At 30.7% G+C, this 21,546-nt stretch overlaps 1 protein-coding gene and 1 long non-coding RNA gene across 4 annotated transcripts in view; one reads left to right on the plus strand and one right to left on the minus strand.

The window, feature by feature from the left end:
- The window catches only part of sls (sallimus), a 173,818-nt gene that overhangs the window by 31,043 nt on the left and 121,229 nt on the right, over nucleotides 1-21,546 (plus strand). For 2 of the 3 annotated variants that reach the window (XM_075303986.1, XM_075303989.1), the window contains exon 13: nucleotides 4,913-5,042. The exons of the other annotated variant lie outside the window; for it this stretch is intronic. In XM_075303986.1, the coding sequence (XP_075160101.1) occupies nucleotides 4,913-5,042 (130 nt within the window). The remainder of the gene's footprint in view (nucleotides 1-4,912; nucleotides 5,043-21,546) is intronic. 3 annotated transcript variants of the gene reach the window in all.
- On the minus strand, nucleotides 6,520-11,260 carry LOC142233170 (uncharacterized). Its single transcript, XR_012721338.1, has 2 exons — nucleotides 9,536-11,260; nucleotides 6,520-7,294 (listed from the first exon to the last, which is right to left on the minus strand). It is a non-coding gene; the product is annotated as an uncharacterized LOC142233170 (long non-coding RNA).

Here is a 21,546-nt window from a genome sequence, read left to right on the forward strand (position 1 = left end):
ATACAATTTTGACAAATTTTCTTAAAATTATGCAACAATTTTGTACAGGAAGACAATTTTGTTTTATATAGAAACAAGTAAGGATAGTCTAAAGTCGGGCGGTGCCGACTATATTATACCCTGCACCTTTTTGTAGATCTAAATTTTCGAACCATATCACATGCGTCAAATGTGTTGGGGCTATATATAAAGGTTTGTCCCAAATACATACATTTAAATAGCACTCGATCTGGACCGAATTAGATAGACTTCTACAAAATCTATAGACCCAAAATTTAAGTCGGCTAATACATAGCTACAATGCTAATTCTACTCTCTGTGCAAAATTTCAACTAAATCCGAGCAAAAAATTGGCCTCTGTGGTCATATGAGTGTAAATCGGCCGAAAGCTATCTAAATCTGAACCGATTTCAACCAAATTTGGCACGCATAGCTACAATGCTAATTGTACTCCCTGTGCAAAATTTCAACAAAATCGGAGTTAAAAATTGGCCTCTGTGGTCATATGAGTGTAAATCGGGCGAAAGCTATATATGGGAGATATATCTAAATCTGAACCGATTTCAACCAAATGTGGCACGCATAGCTACAATGCTAATTCTACTCTCTGTGCAAAATTTCAACTAAATCCGAGCAAAAAATTGGCCTCTGTGGTCATATGAGTGTAAATTGGCCGAAAGCTATATATTGGCCTCTGTGGTCATATGAGTGTAAATCGGCCGAAAGCTATCTAAATCTGAACCGATTTCAACCAAATTTGGCACGCATAGCTACAATGCTAATTGTACTCCCTGTGCAAAATTTCAACAAAATCGGAGTTAAAAATTGGCCTCTGTGGTCATATGAGTGTAAATCGGGCGAAAGCTATATATGGGAGATATATCTAAATCTGAACCGATTTCAACCAAATGTGGCACGCATAGCTACAATGCTAATTCTACTCTCTGTGCAAAATTTCAACTAAATCCGAGCAAAAAATTGGCCTCTGTGGTCATATGAGTGTAAATTGGCCGAAAGCTATATATTGAAGCTATATCTAAATCTGAACCGATTTCAACCAAATTTGGCACGCATAGCTACAATGTTAATTCTACTCCCTGTGCAAAATTTCAACTAAATCGGAGCAAAAAATTGGCCTCTGTGGTCATATGAGTGTAAATCGGGCGAAAGCTATATATGGGAGCTATATCTAAATCTGAACCGATTTCAACCAAATTTGGCACGCATAGCTACAATGCTAATTCTACTCCCTGTGCAAAATTTCAACCAAATTGGGGTAAAACTCTGGCTTCTGGGACAGTATTAGTCTATATCGGGCGAAAGATATATATGGGAGCTATATCTAAATCTGAACCGATTTCAATCCAATTTGGCACACTTGACTATAGTACTAATTGTTCTTCTTGTGCAAAATTTTAAGCAAATTAGGGTAAAACTCTGACTTCTGGGGCCATATAAGTCCATATCGGGCGAAATATATATGTGAGCTATATCTAAATCTGAACCGATTTCTTCCAAAATCAATAAGGATCTATTCTGAGCCAAAACACATACTTGTGCCAAATTTGAAGTCGATTGGACTAAAACTGCGACCTAGACTTTGATTACAAAAATGTGTTCACGGACAGACGGACATGGCTATATCGACTCAGGAGCCCACCCTGAGCATTTTTGCCAAAGACACCATGTGTCTATCTCGTCTCCTTCTGGGTGTTGCAAACATATGCACTAACTTATAATACCCTGTTCCACAGTGTGGAGCAGGGTATAAAAACATTTTGCGATAACTATCTATTAAAGTTTGAAAATTTTTCTATAAAAATGAAATATTGACAAAATTTTCTATAGATATAAAATTTTGCGATAACTATCCATAAAAGTTTGAACAATTTTCTATAGAAATAAAATATTGACAAAATTTTCTATAGAAATAAATTTTTGGCAAAATTTTCTATAGAAATAAAATTTTGGCTAAAGTTTCTATAGAAATACAATTTTGGCTAAATTTTCTGAAATTTGACAAAATTTTCTACAAAAATAAAATTTTCTAATGAACTAAAATTTTAATAAGATTTTCTTATGAACTACTATTTTAATAAAATTTTCTACAGAAATAAAATTTTGACATAATTTTCTACAGAAATAAAATTTTGACAAAATTTTCTATAGAAATAAAATGTTGACAAAATTTTATACCGAAGTAAAATTTTGGGAAAAATATTAACTTTTAAATATGGACTAATTTTTGTATGGTTGTTAGAGACCGTAGAGACAAAATTTCAACCGAACAGGATGAACTTTACAAATGCTCCAGAAAGAAATCAATTTTGGAGATCGGCTTATATGGGGGGCTATATACAGGTAATTATGGACCGATATGAAACAATTAGGTACATCAAGTGCCATATTTTGGCCGCATCGAATGAAAATCGAAGTACCACTCAGTTGGAAAGAAATGTTTTGCAAAATCTACCAAAACATCAATAAAACATACTTATGTAGATTTTTTTTCAAAATTTTATATTATAGAAAATTTTGTCAAAATTTTATTTCTATAGAAAATTTGCAAAATTTTATTTCTATAGAAAATTTTGTCAAAATTTTGTTTCTTTAGAAAATTTTGTCAAAATTTTGTTTCTTTAGAAAATTTTGTCACAATTTTATTTCTATAGAAAATTTTGTCAAAATTTTATTTCTATAGAAAATTTTGTCAATATTTTATTTCTTTAGAAAATTTTGTCAATATTTTATTTCTTTAGAAAATTTTGTAAAATTTTTTTTTTCTATAGAAAATGTTGTCTAAATTTTATTTTATAGAAAATTTTACTAACATTTTATTTCTGCAGAAAATTTACTCAAAATTTTATTTCTGTAGAAAATTTTGTTAAAATTTTATTTCCATAGAATATTTTGCAAACTTTTATTTCTATAGAAAAATTTGCAAAATTTTATTCCTGTAGAAAATTTTGTCACAATTTTATTTCTATAGAAAATTTTGTCCATATTTTATTTCTTTAGAAACTTTTGTCAAAATTTTATTTCTGTTGAAAGTCCTCTCAAAATTTTATTTCTGTTAAAAATTTTGTCAAAATTTTATTTTTATAGAAATACTTGCAAATTTTTTTTCTGTAGAAAATTTTGTCAATATTTTATTTCTTTAGAAAATTTTGTTAAAATTTTATTTCTTTAGAAATAAAATTTTATCATGCGGACCAATTTTGGCATGCGGACCAATTTTGACATGGTTGTTATCGGCCATATACTAGCGCAATGTACCAAATTTAAACCGGATCGGCTCTTTCAAGAGGCTCCGGAGGTCAAATCTGGGGATAGGTTTATATGGGGGCTATACGTAAAAGTGGTCTGATATGGCCTATTTGCAACCGACGTACCACCTAACCGACCTAACCAAGTTTCGATAGCTTGGAAGTTATTTAGAGCATTATTTCGATGTGTTACAAACGGAATGAGAAAGTTAATATACCACCATCCTATGGTGGAGGCTAGCGTTCAAATATAGGATAATACTTTAACACTTTATTTTATATATATTTTTCTATATATAATTTTCTTCGCTCGAAAATTATTTTTACAAAGACAAAATAAATGCTTTTCGCGACAATTACATACTCTAGATACACTGAAAAAAATATTGTCGTGAGGTCAAAGATTTCATGTCTTTAAAATACGAATACAAATTTTGCTTAGCATAGAAGACGCATTTCTCCAAAATAAAGTTGTTTTCCTTGTCCAAAAGTCGATAAACTTTTCAATGAAGTTGTATTGTCCTTATAATTAAGTGATTTGACTTAAAAATGGGTATCTTAACATGAAAGAAAAAAATTATAGGCTAAGGTCAACTTGACTTTAATAATTCAGAAAAATTCTTTAAATTTAATGAAATTGCCTTTAAATTTGTTGTCTTTTTGCATCTTGACTACGAAGCAAAAAATCGTTCAAATGTAGGACATGTTTTTCAAAACTTTATTTTAAAGAAGTTTTTTACTTCAAACATAGCATAATTTCTACTGGAAGTCGAGTCCTAATTTGGAAAATAAAGTTGCCGTTAACTCGTTTTTAAAGGACTTTGATAGCATATGAAGAAAAAAAGCTGAGAAAGCGAAAAATTAAAATTTGCTTCCTAGAAGCAAGTACACAAAACCTAAATTTAAAAGAGAATTGTGTCTTAAAAGTATCCTTACTTGTATTCTCCGCATCTTTGGCTCGGAATCAATACCAAATCTTTTAAAGTAAAGACAAAATCTTTGGAACCGAGTATGATTTTTTTTTCAGTGTAAGCATTAAATGGATGCGGCAACCATGTCCAAACATGTTTCTTCTGTGCGTGTAGGATCATGTATGCAAAACTCAAATTTAAAAGTGAATTCTGTCTTAAGAGTATCCGGTTCTTTGGCTCGGAATCAATACCAAAATCATTAGTGTAAAGATAAAATCTTTGGAACCGGATATGATTTTATGTGGTTATTGTATATTGCCTGTGAATTAGAAAACCCATTTTAAAATTGTCTACTAAAATAGACTTCTTTTCTATAAGACCTCTGAAATGTGGTGTAAACTATCATATATCCGGCATTATGTTACTACTAAAGTAATTTCAATAATGCATCATATTCAAAATAAATCTTAGCCTATATTTAAAGCCTATCTATCTAACTTCCAAAGATACAATATTTCATTCGATTTAGAGATTATTTCCTTCCTTAAGGAACATTTTTCTTTCTTCACAAATATTCATAAATTTTCTTTTAATTAGTATTTCTTTATCCTTAATATTGTATATGTTGATTATTTAAAGAAAGATTAACACTTTCGCATTAAATCAATATTTTTTCTGTATACATTCCAATGAAATTCCAATTAATCCCTTTACTTTTCCCTTCAATAATTTCAGATGATTTTCGATGGTAATGCTGCCGTACTCTTGATCGGAACAACCTATGAAGAGGATTCTGGTATATTTACCGTTCGAGCAACCTCATCCACAGGACAAGCTGAATCATCAGCCAAATTAACTGTAAAAAGTAAGGATTAATTAAAAACAAAACGAACCCATATCCATTTATAAAAAAAAAAAACAACCAAAACAATATCCCTCAATGAAAAACAAGAACAAAAAACAAATCAAAAAGAAAACACTGAAAATCCCCACTGCTCCCAAGAACATGTCAAACGAGATACTCGTACATATATACATAGAGCAATTGACAAAAATTTCTTGTACTATAATTGAAATGAAATCAAAACGAAATGAAATCATAACGAATTAATTAACAAAAAGGGCATTCCAATGAGGTATTATGATGATGAAGAACCAGTCTTTGTTTTATTAAACGAAAATAAGTGCAGCGAAGATTTATTAACCAAAATCAAATAAAAGGGACTGTTATCTCCATCTCCTAAGGAATGTCCTTATCCCTATGCTAATTAAAGAGCTAGTCTAGTATTTTTAAGTATGGATTTATCCAAAGAAACTGTTTGCTTTTTATAGATTGTTTTTTTAACCTCATAAAAATCAATAACAGATTAACTCAAAGAAATATACGATAACAATATTATTTATTAACCACAAAAAAAGGTGAAAAAACACAAACAAGCAAAAAAAAACGAAAAATAAAATTTCTAAAAAAAATGAGTTAACCAAATGAAATCTAAAGAAATGTAATTTTTCATTTACCATCTATTTAGGGAGCCCCCATTAGGGAATCACTGTCTTACAGGGGGTTATACAAATGTACGAGATTATTTTCTTTTTAATACATATAAAAATTAGTTGTGTATGTGTCGGTGTCTGCTTTCGAAATAGATTCAAAGAAAAATCTTCAAATTTTCTTCTTTCAACTTAGTGGAGGTCCGTGCGCAAAACGCACCATCACTCACTCACTCACTCACTCACTCCTACATGAATGCTTATAGTAATTAGCATAAAATATGATCATATCCATGTGAGTATGAGTGTGTGTATGTGTGTGTGTGATTGTATATTTTGGGCCTTTCGTTATAGCAACGGTTGGATGACAAAATATATTCCAAATCCATTATCAGAAGAAAATTCAAAAGCAAAATGCAAAGATATTGAAAATTTTCAAAATTGGACGCATGTTAAGTCTGTCTGTCTGTCTGTCCATCCATCCATCTATCTTCCATTGTGTGTAGCCCACAAAATGTGTTACAAAAAAAATTGTAGAAGAAAAAATATATATTTAAAAATACGTGCGCAAAATTTGCTTTAGTTTTCAATACTTGTTTTCTTTTTTTTTTTTGCGGTGAATTCTGAGAATAATGAATCCACTAAAAAGATTAGCACTGCTATAATACCAACATCTCTAAAAATTTATTGTCAAAAGGGTGGGTGTATGTTGAAAGCTCGAAGTCATCATCACATACACATACATAGATCTACACAGACGGAGAAAACCCAAATAATATCTTAAAAACAATTTCTCCAGAAGGTTTTTTTTTCTTACCTTATCGTTTTTTTTATTCTCAAAGGAAACAAAATTTTTGCCAACAAATTCAGTAATTTATTTATTTCAAAATAATTGTGTTTTTTTTTTTTTGTTGTATTTAAAAAGTACAATATTAGCATTTTGGTTGCCGGGTCCTTTAATTTTTTTCTTTATTATTTCTCTTAATACTACAATAAATAGTTGTCATATTTTAAGCTCTATACAATAATACTTACATGATTTAGAAAAACAAAAATCACACAAGTCATCACACAAGCAACATTTTTTGTGTCTATGACGTAAATACTAATAACAATTACAAAATATAGCCCTGTAAATGTCAAATTCACATACGATTTTTTTGGCACCTATTTTTATAGTCATCTAATGATTTAAATTATGATTGTCATGTGGCAATCTTGGCTGAACACCTCCTCCAAATAATCTTCCTTCAAAATGTGAGGTCTTTAAGAAGGCTCCTTCATCATCGTCGCGTCTACTGCTGTGATTTTAATGGTGGGCATGATTAATTAAATTAATTTAAATAAAATAAAAAGCAAAAAAAAAAAAACAATAAACAAATATCAACCAAAACAACAACATTGTTTTGTAATTCGTCAGTCTCCGAATTGGTGAACTGATTGGCTTCTAGATGTTGATTCATAAGTCTATTTTGGCCCCCGTAGCAAATGTATCAACAACACCATCAGCCCTTGATTGTACAACACAATCTGTAAAGAAGGAGAATTATTAAAATTAGTGGGAAATTGCCATTATTTCGTTTACTGAAAAAAGCAAACCTTTTCTTTGGAATTAAAAAAGTCCATCTTGAAGATTAATTTTAGAAAAAAAACACCAATCAACAACAAATCAAATGGTTTATATTTTTTTTTATTACAAATAAAAGTGTATCTTATTATTATCATTAATATTATTTTTATTTAAAAATAACATTTTTTCTATTTGTTTCAATAAACTTTTAAATGTTTACATTTTTTTTTGAAAAAAATATTGACAAAATATCTTAGTCTTATGACCGGGGGAAAATTATATACATATATTCAAAGACAGGTACTTGAGATTATTCGATATCGTTTGTAGATATAGGTTTGGATTTTTTTTTAATATAGCTTCAAAAATGTTTTCTAGAATTGCTTTTTGGAGAATATAAGAAAGAAAGAAAGAATGAAATATAAGAAAGAAAGTTTGTAAAGAATGCTAGTCCGTTGTATTGTAGAAAATCTTATGTTTCCAACTGTCTATAGGATTTTTTATAAATTAAAAAATTTATTAATAATGTATGAAAATTCTCTTAAACTAAACGTAATGTGTTTCTACATTTTGAGAATTGTAGAAATAATAGAATTTAACGTTTGCCAATTTATGAAGCAATAATACACAAAATAAAGCCTTCAGCAGTATTATTTACAAACCATTTACAATCGATTAGCTTATTTGTCAGCGTTATTAAAACCTACTCAAAAGCAAAAAACTATGAAAAATTATTAATTTTATTTTTGTTTCTTGAAGATTAATTAATTTTCTTCAACTAAAAAAATATAGTAACTTCATTTAAATAGAATCAGTGAAGTTATGTCAGTTTTTTGTCAGTTTCACGGAGATTCAACTTCAAGAAAGAGTTTTTTTAAAAACTGTCACAAAAAAAATATTTTTCTTCAGACATAGAAACATAGGAAATCCAAGGAAAATGTAACTTATTAGCTTCAGGAACATAGAGAACTTGAAAAGGCAAAAGAAATGCTATTCCTACAATAGCAAATAAAGATCAAAAACAATTTAAAATCTTAAGGCCAGTTTAAATCATTTTGCTAAATCAACTAATAAAAAATGATATTAGTATCATTTAAGTTTTAGAATTACAAATGGAATACATTTGTAAAAGTTTAAGAAAAATCGTTATTCTATTCAACTATGCAATTTTTTAGAAACGTAATTATGAAGTTATTTTACACTGAAAGAAGAGTTTTCTTTTCTTAGGAACGAAATTATAGACAAACGAAGTTTTCTTTTGCCTTTATTTTATTTTTTTTTTCTTTAAACACCAAAACTAGAGAGAATCGTAAAATCGTTTGGTATAAATTCAAATTTATTAACATTTAAAGAAAACTCTTTATAACAAAGAGAAATTTCCATTTCTAGTTTTTTTTTTTAAATTTCGTTTCCGAGAAAAGTATTTTTGCTTTGGGTGTATATTCTTACTACTGTTCTTAATAATAATTTTTAAACTTAAGTTAGAGTTTCACTTGCCGCATTCTTTCCTAACTGCTACAAACCATTCAAATTATTGTGGAAATTTTTTTCTACAAGTTTCTTGAATTTGATTAATCTCTAGTAGTTAATGGCCTCTAATCGGGTTTAGTTTAAAGGCCTTCAATATTATTGGCAAACATGTATTTGCTGTATGAGGTTTTTGCAAAGGCTACAAAAGGAATATTGCTTCATCAATATTTTAATATAATAGTTATAAAAAAAGATCATATTTTAATATTATGTTCAAATCAAAAAATTAGCTGAGAAAATGGAATTTAGCAAAAATCATAAACTGCTCAATAATTTTGTTATTATTATTTTTAGATATTGCAAAGGAAATAGAAGAGAATTTCTTTGCCATAGATTTAGAGAAATTTTCAATACCAGGCATCTTCTCCTTTTCTTTTTTTTTGCAAATATTAAAATTTGTCCTCTGCCAATGCAATGGGAAAATATAATAAAACATATATAAAATATATAAAATTTATGTCTTAATAATAAATAAAAACATATTAGACTTATCAAAACTAAGATATATTATACACAAAAAATGCTAGGAGGATTGAAAATGGGTTTCCTTGAGAATAAAAACTTTCTAAATATACGGGACATTAAATGCAATAGTTTACTTTAAAAAATATATATTAATTTCTATATAAAAATTAAGATTCACAATGTTTTCAACTATATGTCATCACAATTTGTAAACATTTAAAAGTCTTCATAATCTGAAATCCAACTAAAAAAATTATAAATTCTTGTAGAATTCTATTTTAAATGTTATAACTTAACGTTACATTTGATTTGTTGTTGTATTAATTCCCCCGTTGTATTAATTCTTTTCGTCGATAGTTAAGAGAGTTTTGTCTCGAAGAATATAATACTTGTGAGATGATGATAATTACAGTGTATCATTTCAATAGAGAGATACTTTCGAAGAGATAATAACGATTTAAGAGTAAATCCCGTTTAGATCTCTTCTCTTACACAATTTCACAGTTTATCTAGCAAGCTTTCAATAATGACAGGGTTATATGGCCATATAATAAGTACTGGATTTCCATATGATTTCATTTCGTTTGATACATTTCTTATACACACACACACCCACTTATAATTGCCTATATATACATATATAATATCCTCATTTTATTTAAATAATTTAGTTATTTTACTTCTTGTAGTATGTTGCATGAGATTTTATAATTATGTTTTTTTTTTCTTCTTGTGTCATCGCTTTTTTTCTTGTTTTTTTTTTCTTTCTTTCTCTCTGAATATCTCTCAATATACATATATTTTACTTTTTTACTAATATCACACACACGCACATATATTTGATTACTCTCAATAATTAAATTTCAAAAAAAAAAAACAAACTTATCACAATGGAAAACTGTTGGCTATTTGCTATTGTTTAAAACAAGGTATATAATGTGTTTGAATGTGTTTTTTAGAATAAAAAAATTATATATTTTTTTACAAAAAGGATGGCAAACATTTTTAATTTGCTGCTTTACATTATTAATCGTTCAAATTTAATTTAATATTTTCTATGTTATTTGTTACAACATTTTTGTGTAAAACAAAAAGCGTGCTTTACTAAAAAAAGGCTTAATCATAAAATACTCATGCGACTCAGGCTTTTGTTTATTCTTTTTCTAAGTTAACACAAAAGATATAATTTGTATTATTATTATTTAGCTCATCATTTGTAAACATGTTAAAAATACAAGATTTATAGCAAAAACAAAATTACTCAATGAACTTTTGTTATAAAAAAAAAAACACTTTTTTTTGGTTTTATCAAATGAATCTTGTATTGTATGTCCTTTAAATTATCCTTCATTGCTCATTTATGTTTAATTATTTTTTTGTAAGTGTTTTTAATATATTTTTTATTTAAGTTATTTTTTTATTATAAGTGTATATTTGTTGTTTAATTAATAAAACAAAATTATAATATTTTTTTATTTAACAAAAAACATAAAAATCCCTTTTTGTAAAAGCTTGCTTATTTTGCCGCCATTTTTTATGTTTATATAAAACAAAACACCAAATATTAAAAAAAAAAAAACAACAACGCAGGTAAGTGTTTAGTGTAAGAAAATATTTCGATTATTTCGTTGTTTACTCGAAAAAATATCGGACCGACCGTTTTAACTTATCGCGTCTATTTCTATTCGAAGACTGATGTGGGCCCTCCATTAATTTCTTCGCATTGGTCTATCTAATACGTCGACTGTGCGGCAAGCATCGGCGCCGACATCCACGTACTCATTGTAGCTTTTCATAATTAAATTATTCACCCCGCCAGGTGATGACGTATCAATGCAAATAATAGAATCACACCGCCACCACCACTGAGCATACAACAATAACAACATGTTGGGATATTTATAAACTCACCTCCCATTAGTGCTGTTAACTAATTCTGTTGGCGCTCTGCATGCAGAAGATTTCACACACTCTTGTTACTAGTGAGTGTGTGCATGTGTGAAATAGTAGGGGGATATCAGTGATGATTTAGCTTTCTTCATTTGGCCGTTAAATTTGAAATTAACAAACATACAAAAAAGAAGAAAACAAAGGGGATCTTTATTTTTCTTTAAATTAAGTCTGTTCTATTTTTCTTACCTGTTACACATACATCGTATATTTACTTTAAACATTATATATATTTATATATTTATACATGTATATGTGGTACATAATAAAGCACATATATATTTATTTAAGTATAGAAAAAATGGACGTGTGCTATATGCTTAACATAAACATACTACATATACACAATATATGGTTTTCTAGAGAATGTTTGGTGCCACACTTCCATTTAGTGCCAAATATTATTACTTTTTGCCTATATTTCCCGGCTGATATATTTTTGTTTTATTCAAACATCAACATCATAACCACGGAAAAAAAAGAATTTTATCTATTGTTTGCCAAAACATCATGTCTAAGATATAGATAGAAAGAACACTTAGAAATATCCAAATTATTTCCTTTTCCTTCTGCCCTTCTGCCCTTTTGCCACATTTAAACAATAACAAATTCTAACCACAAAAAACATTAAGCTCGATGATGTCCAATATTTTCTTTATATTCCCTAAATCTGTCACAACATCCAATGACTATAGAAAAGTATTTTTTCACACCTTGATTCATCGTTGTTTTCTTCATGTTTCTGCGTATTGACATAATCAGTCTACAGAGAACATTCGAAAAATGATTCATACGGAATATGTTAACAACCCTAATGGCAATTTTGGGGACTGTAGGCGGTGAATTGATCTTTGGAATCGATAAGTTGACTAATATTATAAAATTAAATTTACAATTCATTTCTCTGGGTTTTATATATATGCAAAAAAAACTGTAGGGGAGCCCCTGTTATTCATTCTAGTAATAAGAATCTCCCCCATTTGTCTCCTAACAAGAGTTCACACATTAGCTTCGATTATTTGGGCGCTGACAAATGACTATTGTAGTACATAATTAAAAATAAATGGTTTTAATTTGCATTATTCATATTATAAGGAAACGAATGAAAATCTGAATAAGCTTTTTCAATGTCAAAAATCTTTCAAAGATTTTTTAATGATTTTATTTTATTTTATTTGTCTATATATAAATATTAAAAACAGATCGATTCACATTATCAATTAATTTTTTTTTTAAGTTTTTAATTGTATAAAATGAAGATTAATTTCATAATTCTACTCATAGATTTCATTAGTTAATTTCATACTTTTTTATGTCATTCTCTTCACTCTGAACCTGATATAATAACCCTACGGAATACGGTAGCAAATTGCCACTAACGGCCACAGGACTGGCACCGATGCTCCAATTTCTAGCAATTTTCAAATTGTCATATAATTTATTAATATTTTATTTATTATTATTAATATTTAATATTATTGAATGTACAGATTACTGAAACACAATTGCTGGAATAATCCATTGATCCATATATTCCAAACGTTTTTGCTTAAAATAAAAGAGATTCTTAAGAGTGGTTGTCCAAGACTGGACAACTGACCCAGGACATGCCCTTTGGAATGAGTCCAAGTCGTATCCTAAAGTGTAAATTTACCCCGTCAATGATAATATTCTATTGAGGTATATCCTAATAATACCTACACTGAAAAAATATGGACCTAATTACGCAGTTTAAATTTTTGGAAACGCAATTTACACAATATTAAGGGCAAATCCTACACTAAAACAAGTAAAGAAAGTCTAAAGTCGGGCGGGGCCGAGTCATTTTTACTACTTTTCGACTATGCAGTGGCGATTTAACAAGGAAAAACATATATATGGGAGCTATATCTAAATCTGAACCGACTTCAATCAAATTTGGCACACATGACTATATTACTAATTGTACTCCTAGTGCAAAATTTCAACCAAATCGTGCCAAAACTCTGGCTTCTGGGGCCATATAAGTCCATATCGGGCGAAATATATATATGGAACCGATTTCAATCAAATTTTGCACACTTTATTATACGACTAAGTGTTATGTTTGTACACAATTTCAAGCAAATCGGTATAAAACTCTGGCTGCTGGGTCCATATTAGTGCATATCGGGCGAAAGATATATATGGGAACCGATTTCTTCCAAAATCAATAGGGTTCTATTCTGACCCATATTAGGAACTGTGCCAAATTTGAAGGCGATTGGACTTAAATTGCGACCTAGACTTTGATCACAAAAACGTGTTCACAGACAGACGGACGGACGGACAGACGGACATGGTTATATCGACTCAGGGACCCACCCTGAGCATTATTGCCAAAGACACCATGTGTCTATCTCGTCTCCTTCTGGGTGTTGCAAACATATGCACTAACTTATAATACCTTGTTCCACAGTGTGGCGCAGGGTATAAAAAGCAGGCCCGTTTCCAAAGATTTTGTCTTTACTTTAACAATTTTGGTATTGATTTCGTGCCAAAGAAGCGGAGAATTCAAGTAAGGATACTTTTAAGACCCAATTCTCTTTTAATTTGTGGGTTTTGTGTACTTGATTCTAGGAAGCAGATTTAAATTTTTCGCTTTTCCAGCTTTTTTTTTCTTCATATGCTATCAAAGTCGTTTAAAAACAAGTTAACGACAACTTTAGTTTCCAAATTCAGACGCGACTTCCAGTAGAAATTATGTTATGTTTCAAGTACAATACGTCTTTAAAATACGTCTTTAAAATAAACATATCCTATTTTTGAACGATTTTTTGCTTTGTAGTCAAGATGCAAAACGACAACAACTTTAAAGACAGCTTCATTAATTTTAAAGATTTTTCTGGATTATTAAAGTCAACTTGACCTTAGCCCAAAAATTTTTCTTTCATGTTATGATACCCATTTTTAAGTCAAATCACTTAATTATTAGGACACCACGACTTCATTGAAAAGATTATCGACTTTTGGATAAGGAAAAAAACATTATATTACAGAAATGCGTCTTCTACGCTAGGCAAAATTTGCATTCGTATTTTAACGACATGAAATCTTTAGCCTCACGACAATATTTTTTTCAGTGTATAATAGAAAAAACAATTTTATTAAGATTTATTAGTGAGAAATCTAAAAAAATTCTTTCACTAAATCTAATTCATTAGAAGTCTAGAAATCTAAAAAAAAATCTTTAACTAAATCTAGGACACGCATCTTTCCAATTTGCGTCTATATATTATCGTATGTATGTCTCTTAAGTAAATCCAATTTTCCCTAAAATAAAGAAACAATTTTGATTTGGAAAAAATTATCATTAAATTAACTGCGATATCGGGAGCCACCGTGGTGCAATGGTTAGCATGCCCGCCTTGCCTACACAAGATCGTGTGTTCGATTCCTGCTTCGACCTAACACCAAACAGTTTTTCAGCGGTGGATTATCCCATCTCAGTAATGCTGGTGACATTTCTGAGTGTTTCAAAGCTTCTTTAAGTGGTTTCACTGTAATGTGGAACGCCGTACGGACTCGTCTATAAAAAGGAGGTCCTTTGTCATTGAGCTTAACATGGAATCGGACAGCACTCAATGATAAGAGAGAAGTTCACCACTGTGGTATCACAGTGGACTGAATAGTCTAAGTGAGCCTGATACATCGGGCTGCCACCTAACCTAACTGCGATATCGAATCTGTCTTGTAAAAAACTTACAAAAAGAAATTTCATAATATGTGCTTTATAAATGTTTTTAATTAAATTTAAAATACGAATCTCTGCAGTTTGTATCCTTATGTCAATGTGGTATGCCTTCGAAGTAAGGCAAATTTTCTTTAATGTAAAGGAAAACCCTTTTTTTAAGTTTTATAATTAAATTAACTGACACATCGAATATTTGGATTAAAGATAAAAAGACTTCAAATATAGTCTAAGACTTATTTTGAGGATTTTGTATATTTGATTTAAGTATTTTGTTTTCTTTTTCTTTTTATTAAGAAAACATTTCTAATTTGAAGTGTCTTATACAATGACATCATTTTATATATGACCAGCTTTGTACTTATAATGAACAAAAATTCGATGAATGATATCTGTATCCGTTATTTTAATTTTATAAAGCCTATATTCAAAGCTGAATAGCTCTTATAAAATATCTTCATTTTAATGAAGTAGCATTTTTACTCAGAAACAATATAAAAATCCTTAAGGGAAAGAAAACGGGAATGGGAAAACTTTTGAAGGAAAGGAAAAAGGGAAAACTTATGATTCAAAATTAACTGGGTTTTCGAGGGTAGTCACGTTGCTTTCAAAAAAGTGTTACTAACCCTAAATATCTTTTATTGTAAATGATTTTTTTTTTCGTTTAATTTTTTTTTTTCAAATAATTTGTTTCCTTATAATACACAATAATATAATAGATATTAGGTGACAATTATCTATACAACTATTTTCATATAAATTGTCTGTGATTTGTTTATACCACAAAATACATAGTCATAAATCTTTTGGATTTTCTTTTTTTTCATGAAATCTAAATAAAATTTCTAAACTAAATTTCAATGTCAATGTCATTGACAGAAAAACACAAATGTGTTGTGTTTGCTATTCTTCAAAATTTGTATAATTCGATGTTTTGTTTTCCTAACGATATTCGGGATATATTATTAGCCTCCTCTTCTCGTTTCCTTGGATTAGGTAAAATACTATAAAAATATATATACATATGTAGCTATAAATCACTTGCACTCTCTTTTAATCGAAAAGAGATCCAAATAGATCCGAATTTTTCGAACAACCGTAAGGTATACAAGTGGCAGTGGGCGTTAAGTTATTTAAATTTTGAATGCATCATCATTCCATTTGGATTTGCAAAGAGGTGAAGCAATAAAATTATCAAAATAATGGTTCTCTATCAATTTGATTCTAAACAAATAAAAATAATAATAATGATGATGATGTTTTTGAAATGAAGATGTATTATTTATGTCTACAATATTGAAGATGCAACACACACGTGTAGTTGTTGTTTATAGAATTAAAAAAATATATAAATATTTTAAATTTTAATTTCATTTTGAAATGTTTGCCAAATCATTTTAATAGAATCTAAAATTATTTCTATAACACAGAAAATAATATTATAATTTTTGAGCTAACAATAAATTGTTGTTACAGAAAATTTTTAAGTTCAACAAAATTTTTGTTGATATAACAAAATGTTTGTTAATATAACAAAATTGGTTGCTAAAGTGACTAAAATCGTAATTGTATTTACAAATTACGTTGTTAGCTCAAATTTAAACATACTTTTAATTGTATTAACAATCAAATTAATTGATATTTTTTGTGTGAAATTATAAATTAACAGGTTGGCTGATAAGTCCCCAGTCTAACAAAGAAAAACACATTTTTTTTGGCAAAATTCGTTTTTATTATTCAACATAGTTCCCTTCAAGAGCGATACAACGATTCTAACGACCTTCCAATTTTTTGATACCACTTTGGTAGTACTCCTTCGGTTTTGCCTCAAAATAGGCTTCAGTTTCGGCGATCACCTCTTCATTGCAGCCAAATTTTTTCCCTGCGAGCATCCTTTTGAGGTCTGAGAACAAGAAAAAGTCGCTGGGGGCCAGATCTGGAGAATACGGTGGGTGGGGAAGCAACTCGAAGCCCAATTCATGAATTTTTGCCATCGTTCTCAATGACTTGTGGCACGGTGCGTTGTTTTGGTGGAACAACACTTTTTTCTTCTTCATATGGGGCCGTTTTGCCGCGATTTCGACCTTCAAACGCTCCAATAACACCATATAATAGTCACTGTTGATGGTTTTTCCCTTCTCAAGATAATCGATAAAAATTATTCCATGCGCATCCCAAAAAACAGAGGCCATTACTTTGCCAGCGGACTTTTGAGTCTTTTCACGCTTCGGAGACGGTTCACCGGTCGCTGTCCACTCAGCCGACTATCGATTGGACTCAGGAGTGTAGTGATGGAGCCATGTTTCATCCATTGTCACATATCGACGGAAAAACTCGGGTGTATTACGAGTTAACAGCTGCAAACACCGCTCAGAATCATCAAGACGTTATTGTTTTTGGTCAAATGTGAGCTCGCGCGGCACCCATTTTGCACAGAGCTTCCGCATATCCAACACGTTCCTTTGATATCTTTAAGGCCTCTGCTATCTCGATCAACTTCATTTTACGGTCATTCAAAATCATTTTGTGGATTTTTTTGATGTTTTCGTCGATAACCACCTCTTTCGGGCGTCCACCCGGTTACCGTCCTCCGTGCTCATTTCACCACGCTTGAATTTTGCATACCAATCAATTATTGTTGATTTCCCTGGGGCAGAGTCCGGAAACTCATTATCAAGCCAAGTTTTTGGTTCCACCGTATTTTATCCCTTCAGAAAACCGAATTTAATCAAAACACGAAATTCCATTTTTTTTTTCATTTTTTCACAATAACAAAAGTTGCTTCACAAAAGACGCTCTATCTCACAAACTAATTGACTTACAGACGTCAAATTTTGACACGAATCATTTGAAGCTTGGTACTATGTAAAAATAATATACATTTAATACTAGCGACGCCATCTATGTGTCAGACCGGGGACTTATCAGTCAACCTGTTACCTCATTTTTGTGGCAGAGTCCGAACGCCATTCCAGTTTGGAGTGAAACCACTTGGAGAAGCTTCGAAACACTCAGAAATGTCACCAGCATTATTGAGGTTGGATAATTAACCGCTGAAAACCTTTTTGGTGTTCGGTCGAAGCATGAATCGAATCCACGACGTTGTTGATACAAGGCGGCCATGCTAACCGTTGCACCACAGTGGCATTTTGCCACATTATTTTATAAGGTGGCGAAACTACACAAAAATGATCGGATAAACTTAGGGGGACTTTAAGTTTTTGACCCATAGAATAGAATAGAATTTTAACCCATTAAGTGGACCTGTGTAAGTTCTTCAATGTTCTTGCCAATTACGGGTTTCAGATAGTTGACAGATATATTATCCAATTCTTTTTCCGATCATAGGATATTTGCCGCAGTGTTATTACACTCAGGAAAATAATATGATCACCCCAAACATGTTTCAAGAGCATAATAGTAGTTTTTCACTGAGCAAAAATTTTATTTTCTCACCAAAACTAATATGTTTGCTAAACTCAGATAGATATTTTTAGAGAAAATAACATAGTTGCGACAAGCATGTTATTTGTTTCCCGTGAAAAAGTAACATTGTGCTCTAGAAAAAGGTTTGGGGTGATCAAATTCCTTCTCTGTATATATCGTTATTGGTAAGAACTTTTTACAAAGTCTACCAAATGGAGCTAGATGTATCAAAAGGGGCACATGTACTTGTTTTGCTAGGCAGAAAACTACCATCAAAGTTTGAAAAAATATATATATACAGTATGTCAAGAAAGTCTTTTGACATTGCCAACTATTTCAAATTCTAGAAATAATTGAAATATTAAATAATTTATTAAATTTTTAATTCTGTGTACGTATGTATACTTTGCAAAATACATAATAATTTTTTTTTTTTAAATTTCATTATATTTAATTTTGGAACAAAACATAATTTTTAACCCATTGTCAAAACACTTTCTTGACAAACTGTACATATTTTTTTTGTTTTGTTAAACAGTGAGCTTAAAATTCCAGCTTAGTGTCTAATGTGTCACCTAATTGCATGACACAACCACCAAAGGAAAATTCAAAACGGTTTATAAACCTTGCTTTTTTGCATCTCTTCCATATGCTTATATATCAAACAGAAAAAAAATCGCAATAAATGTCAATTGTACAGAGATCTTTGCTACACTTGATCACACTGCAGGTGTTTTGATGCTCGACATAGCATCATTTTCCATTTTTGCGTTACGTTTGGGCTTCTAAAAATATTGTATTCTCTAACTGGGGCACTTTTCGTTATTTTTAGATACAAATTTCCTGGATGCGGCAACATATATGCGTGTATATGTAATTGAAATTATACAATGGCAACAACAACAAATAATGATACTTGAAATATTGTTTATATTTTTATCGTATCTATCCATATGGTGTTTTAGAGAACATACACACACAAAGTCATTCTAAATAGAATAATGCGGTTCACCAAAGCGTATGAGTGATCATATATAAAATAATTGAGTTTTTATTGGGTTTTTTTATTCACAAATAAATTAACTTACATTCACACACGAACAAGATCAAATACAAAAATATTTTTAAATGTCAAAAGTAAACGTTGTTGGTTTTAAATTTCGTTTCATTGAAGAGAAAACACTTCTTTCACCTGCATTAAAAACCGGAGAATGCAGAGCTTATATAAAGATTCATTCACAATTATTTCGAAGACTAGAGCGTTAAATTCAAATTATGGCAGAGATTATCCACACTAAAGAAAAGCTTGGCTCGCTTCAAAGATTTTGCCTTTACCCTAATGATTTTGAGAAAAATATGAGGAGAATTGGAATAAGGATAACTTTAAGACACAATACTCTTGTTAAATTTGAATTTTGTCCACTTGATACTAGCAAACAAAAATAAACTGTTGAAAAGCACCTTTGTACTAAAAAAGACTAGCATTATCTTCTGTTTTCCTTTATAAGAGAAATCTAATCGAAATGTGTCTGATAGTTCTAAAGATTATATTCAGAATTAAGGAGTCGAATTTTTTTTCAGTTTTCAATTTGGACAAATCGACATCTCCAACATTCTAACTCTTTAAGATGTTAATTTTCGACTGTTTGTATTATTTAAAATTCCATTTAAATTATAACAAGTATATTATGAACTTGATATGGACCAATTTTTGTGTGATTGGAAATCGATTTATCTGAGGGATATGTATAACTATAGACCGATATGGACCTAGTTACGCATGGTTGTTAACGACCATATACTAGCACAATGTACCAAATTTCAACTCACTCGGATGATTTGGCTTGGTACATTGGCTCCTCCAAGAGGCTCCAAAACCAAATCTAGGGATCCGTTTATATGGGGCTATATATGATTATGGACTGATATGGACCACTTTTGACATGGTTGTTAAATATCATATACTATCACCACGTACCAAATTTCAAGCAGATCGGATGAATTTTGCTTCTCCAAAAGGCACCGGAAGTCAAATCTGGGGATCGGTTTATATGGGAACTATATATAATTATGGACTGAAAGGAACCAATTCCTGAATGGTTGTTGGATACCATACACTAATATCACGTACCAAATTTCAACCTAATGGGAAGAATTTTGCTCTTCCAACGGGCTCTGGAGGTCAAAACTGGGGATCGGTTTATATGGGGCCTATATATAATTATGGACCGATACCGACCAATTTTTGCATGGGAGTTTGAGGCCATATATTAACACCACGTACCAAATTTCAACTTAATCAGATGAATTTTGGTCTTCCAAGAGGCTCCGGAGTTCAAATCTGGTGATCGGTTTATATGGGGGCTACATATAATTATGGACCGATGTGGACCAATTTTTGCATGGATGTTAGAGACCATATACTAACACCATGTACCAAATTTCAGTCGGATCGGATGAAATTTGCTTCTCTTAGAGGCCTCGCAAGCCAAATCGGGGGATCGGTTTATATGGGGGCTATATATAATTATGGACTGATGTGGACCAATTTTTGCATGGTTATTAGAGACCATATACTAACACCATGTACCAAATTTCAGCCGGATCGGATGAAATTAACTTCTCTTAGAGGCCTCGCAAGCCAAATCGGGGGATCGGTTTATATGGGGGCTATATATAATTATGGACTGATGTGGACCAATTTTTGCATGGTTATTAGAGACCATATACTAACACCATGTACCAAATTTCAGCCGGATCGGATGAAATTTGCTTCGCTTAGAGGCCTCGCAAGCCAAATCGGGGGATCGGTTTATATGGGGGCTATATATAATTATGGATCGATGTGGACCAATTTTTTCAAGGTTATTAGAGACCATATACTAACACCATGTACCAAATTTCAGCCGGATCGGATGAAACTTGCTTCTCTTAGAGGTCTCGCAAGCCAAATTTGGGGATCCGTTTATATGGGGGCTATACGTAAAAGTGGACCGATATGGCCCATTTTCACTACCATCCGACCTACATCAATAACAACTACTTGTGCCAAGTTTCAAGTCGATAGCTTGTTTCGTTCGGAAGTTAGCGTGATTTCAACAGACGGACGGATGCTCGGATCGACTCAGAATTTCACCACGACCCAGAATATATATACTTTATGGGGTCTTAGAGCAATATTTCGATGTGTTACCTCCTATGGTGGAGGGTATAAAAAAATGACTTGAT

This window comes from Haematobia irritans, chromosome 4 (genome assembly GCF_050003625.1).
Source record: "Haematobia irritans isolate KBUSLIRL chromosome 4, ASM5000362v1, whole genome shotgun sequence".
In the NCBI taxonomy this organism is placed as follows: Eukaryota; Metazoa; Arthropoda; class Insecta; order Diptera; family Muscidae; genus Haematobia; species Haematobia irritans.